Source organism: Gekko japonicus, unplaced genomic scaffold (genome assembly GCF_001447785.1).
Source record: "Gekko japonicus isolate JY-2015 unplaced genomic scaffold, Gekko_japonicus_V1.1 scaffold1794, whole genome shotgun sequence".
Taxonomy (NCBI): domain Eukaryota; kingdom Metazoa; phylum Chordata; class Lepidosauria; order Squamata; family Gekkonidae; genus Gekko; species Gekko japonicus.
This window is the reverse complement of record NW_015164244.1, coordinates 98,578-102,830: the sequence shown is the minus strand read 5'-3', so window position 1 is coordinate 102,830 and position 4,253 is coordinate 98,578. Positions and strand designations below refer to the sequence as shown.

Sequence of the window (4,253 nt, the reverse complement as noted above, 5' to 3'; positions counted from 1 at the left end):
GAGACGGCTCTTTTGCAAGGACAGCTCTTATCACAGCTACGGCAGGTGCAAGTGTAGGAGTGGGGAATCAAACCTGGCTCTCCCAGATTAGAGTCCGTGCACTTAACCATGACACCAAACTGGCTCCAGAGCAGACTATGCAGTAGCCAAATCGCTCACTCACATCTTTAATGCCAGGAGCTCACAAAGTAGAATTTCTGCTCACAAGACTCCACGGCTTAGAGGGAGCACGGGTCCTGGGACGTGGCCGGGAGGGCGGGGGAAGAGCTGCCAGGCTGGGCCCGGAAGACCACGGAAGGCGGCCTGGCCTCCCCACTAAACTCAGGGATGCCCCAGGCGGGTGCAGAAGAGGCCGAGGACAGAAGAGCCCGGGGCCAGCAGGGGGCGAGGGCCTCCTGTCCGTCGGGAATGGCCTAGTTCCCCCTCAGTCGCTGGGAGGGTGCCTGGGGGCCCAGGTGCGAGGAGCACCCGAGCAGGGAGAGGATACCCAGCGGCGGACAGGAAGGAGGGGGCCGTTCAGCAGTGGGGGGGTTACCAATAATCAGATGTTTGAGAAACTTGGAGGCATGGTTTTGGGTACTCTGTGAAGGATAATTCAACTAGCCCCGCGTCTATGGGAGAGGATCCTGAAGGCGGACAGACAGGGGTGTCAGAAAGGACCACCAGCTGCTTCTTGGTGGAAGCCCCTTGCCTTGTGAAGCCCCTTACTTTTGGGCACGACGCTTGTACGTCGGACTCGCCTGTTTCTATGTCACGTGGAAAGTAGGATTTTGGCTCATGGGACTCCACAGCTTAGAGGGAACATTGCCCAGCGGCGGACAGGAAGGAGGGGGCCGTTCAGCAGTGGGGGGTTACCAATAATCAGGCGTTTGAGAAACCTGGAGGCATGGTTTTGGGTACTCTGTGTTAATGATTTAAAACGGAAGGATAATTCAACTAGCCCCGTGACTGTGGGAGAGGATTGCGGACAGGAAGGAGGGGGCCGTTCAGCAGTGGGGGGGTTACCAATAATCAGATGTTTGAGAAACTTGGAGGCATGGTTTTGGGTACTCTGTGAAGGATAATTCAACTAGCCCCGCGTCTATGGGAGAGGATCCTGAAGGCGGACAGACAGGGGTGTCAGAAAGGACCACCAGCTGCTTCTTGGTGGAAGCCCCTTGCCTTGTGAAGCCCCTTACTTTTGGGCACGACGCTTGTACGTCGGACTCGCCTGTTTCTATGTCACGTGGAGGACAGGATGACTTTGTGATGTGTGGACTGCCCCCCCCCACGCCACCGCGAGGGAGCCTTCCAGGGGCTGGCCTCTGGTGTGCCAGAGAGGCTGAGAAGGGCAGGGGGCCAAGCCTCCCGAGGCGATGAGGGGAAGGGCTGGGAAAGGCCTCGGGAGGGACCAGGTCAGCCAGACTTCGGGGCTGGGCCCGGTGCAATCCGTGCCTTCACCCGGAATGCTCCACGGCGGCAAACTCTTGGCCTGTTGACGAGGCACCTTTCAGACTATGGGGTTCCCCCCCCCCCATCGGTTCTGGCTCCCGACTCCTTTGGTTTACCCCCAATTTCTGCATGCATTCTGGAGCGTTTAGTTTTCACTTTGGGTTTCCCGGTAGTTTTGAAACCACTTGTACCTCAGTGTTTTCCTGGAAGCTGATTTTTGTGTTGGCCCTTTCCTCACGTGTAATTCTCCTGCTGGTTTTCTTTGTCTCGCCTGCTCCCGCCCACCTCGCAATGTTTTGGACTGCCACAGTTGAACCACTCCCCTTATTCCCGCCTGCCCTGAAGATGAGTGGTTTCGTTTTCTTTTTTAAAAATGGTTTTAAAATATCAATAGGTTGCTAGAGTGCTATAACAAAAGGCTTAGCAGGTTCTCTGAATTCCCAGCTTTCGATAAAGATTTAAGTCTCTAGACCCACGTATACCCTTTCCCTTATATTGCTGCGAGGGGGAGGGCCAGAGACTTCGGTTGGTTTGTTTTAAATGGAAGCTGGGAATTTAGAGAATCTGCTAAACTTGTCGTTGCAATGCTCTAAAGTTATATTGCTACTTTAATGCTGTTTATTAAAAGGGGGGTGCTGAGCAGGGATCATTTCGTAGAAAAAGGGGTGCAGGAGCTCATTTGCACAACTCATTTGCGTATGCCACACCCCCTGACAAAGGGCATGTTTAGAATGCCTTTCTTTCCCTTCCCCAGATGGAGAAGGGGAAGAAAGGCATTTAAATCCCCCCAGGCGGCGGGGGGAGGGCCCCCGCCCCTGGGCTCCTTACTGCCGGAGCGTCATTCCGGCGCGTTCTGGCAGGAAATTACCCCTGGTGCTGAGACTCCACCAATTTCACTTCACCCCCCATGGGGACAGCCCCCCCCCCCCCCGGGAAATCCTCCTTATCGAAGGCATTCGTGGAAGAAAATACACAGATTCCACCACAACTGAGACAATACAGGAGGACAGACAAGCAGAGGAACGGTGCCCAGACAGATTCCAAAGCTTGTGGCTCGACTGCCAAGAAGACGAGAAGCAAGTTGAGCGTGCGGAAAAGCAGGATCCCAAATAAAATCCAGTGAGAATGGAACCCTGCCAAAATTAGTCCGGACAGAAAAATGGAAGCCAGAAAGAGCATTCTGTCATGGGTGTGGATGAGGAGGAGCTGACAGAGCCTGCAGAAACCACAGCTGGCCCCTCTGAAGCAGCAGGGGAGGATAGCTGGCAAGTGCCTGTAACAGCAGTCTTCACACCTGGCCCGGATAAGAAGGAAGAACTGCAAGTTGAAAGCCTTCCTGACTCACCCCCACGTGTGACTCGTTTAAGGGAGCGACTGCAGCAAAACTTAGCAACCAGGCGAAGAGAGGGCAAGCTACAAGGGAGACGCTCAGCCAGCCCAGAGTTCTAACAGGAGCCTGGCCAATCTTGCAGCTGGCTAATTGGTAGCAGCATTTAAGAAGAAGAAGAAGAAGAGATTGGATTTATACACCGCCCTTCACTACCCAAAGGTGTTTCAGAGCGGCTTACAAACTCCTCCCCCTCCCCACAACAGACACCCTGTGAGGGAGGCTGAGAGAGCTCTGACAGAAACTGCTCTTTTTCAAGGACAGCTCTTATCAGAGCTACAGCTTGCCCAAAGCAATCCAGCAGGTGCAAGTGGAGGAGGAGTGGGGAATCAAACCCGGTTCTCCCAGATTAGAGTCCGGGCACTTAACCACGACACCAAACTAACTCCACGCTCTGGGCAGGACTCTTTGTGGAAGCAACGAGTCAGCTTCGTGCTGCTAGCATCTGGCTCAGCTCTTGCACCTAGACCTTTGGTCCCCCCGGCTTTGGACTTGGCTCTGTGTTCCTGGCTCCTGACCCCGGCTTGGCTTTTTGGACTTTGCACCGTCGTCTTGGCTCCTGACCTTGGCCTGTTCTGGACTCCCTTTGACTGGCAGCCCAGCCCGTGACACACTCCACGTGAAGCCTCACTGTGGGGGCCCACAGAGCGTCCTGACCCTGACTCCCTGGCTCAGACCCACCCAGGGTCACATGCAGCCCAAGCCAAGGCCAGCTGCCTGAGCGCCCGCATTCCCTGGGGGCCCTTTGAGCATCAATCGGATGGCTTCTGGCCTGGGATGAACTCTGCTATGTGGCCCAGAGGCCACCCCACACCCTGCTTGGCCCCCCCTCTGGCTCCTTAGCACCTTGGCCCAACGAGCCTCTCTGGAAGCCAGAAGGGACTGAGACTTGGCCGAGGTTTTCGTGGTGCATCGCCTGTTGCACCAGGCGGCAGCACCGGACACAGCAAGAGCCAGCCCTCCGCTGTTCCCCCACCAGAGCTCTGTCCGAAGGCGCCTGGGATTCCGGCCGGCCGGCCCGCTGTGGCGGCCACAAGGCACCTACCTGAGAGCGGGTTGCACGCGTCACTGTCCCTCAGCTCCGTAGGTGCGGGGGAAGGGGGCCCCCCGGCGGGGTGGAAAGGCGACAGCTCCGTGGCCTGGGAGGCGGGGAGGCGGGTCTCCTCCTCGTCGCTGGACGGGGGGCTGGATGCCAGCGAGCTGCTGAGGCAGGGGTCCCATCTGGGCAGGCCACGGGCGGTGCCTTGGCAGTTCTGGCCCACGGGCAGAGCCTTCTGCTGGCCTTTCAGCTCTCCGGCACTCACTTCGTCTGTACAGGGGACAGTCGGGGGTGGGGGGGTGGAATTACTGGCAGGCTGGACCCAGGGCCGGTGACTGCGCCACAGTCTTTGCAGCCTCCCTGCCTCCCTCCCTCCCCCCCCCACCACGTCAGGAC

The 4,253-nt window shown here is 57.2% G+C and overlaps 1 protein-coding gene across 1 annotated transcript in view; it reads right to left on the bottom strand.

Moving 5' to 3' along the window:
• Window positions 1–4,253, bottom strand: part of KCNH2 (potassium channel, voltage gated eag related subfamily H, member 2) — an 85,866-nt gene that overhangs the window by 4,212 nt on the left and 77,401 nt on the right. Inside the window, exon 11 of the mRNA XM_015408618.1 lies at window positions 3,864–4,127. Within this exon, the coding sequence (XP_015264104.1) occupies window positions 3,864–4,127 (264 nt within the window). The remainder of the gene's footprint in view (window positions 1–3,863; window positions 4,128–4,253) is intronic.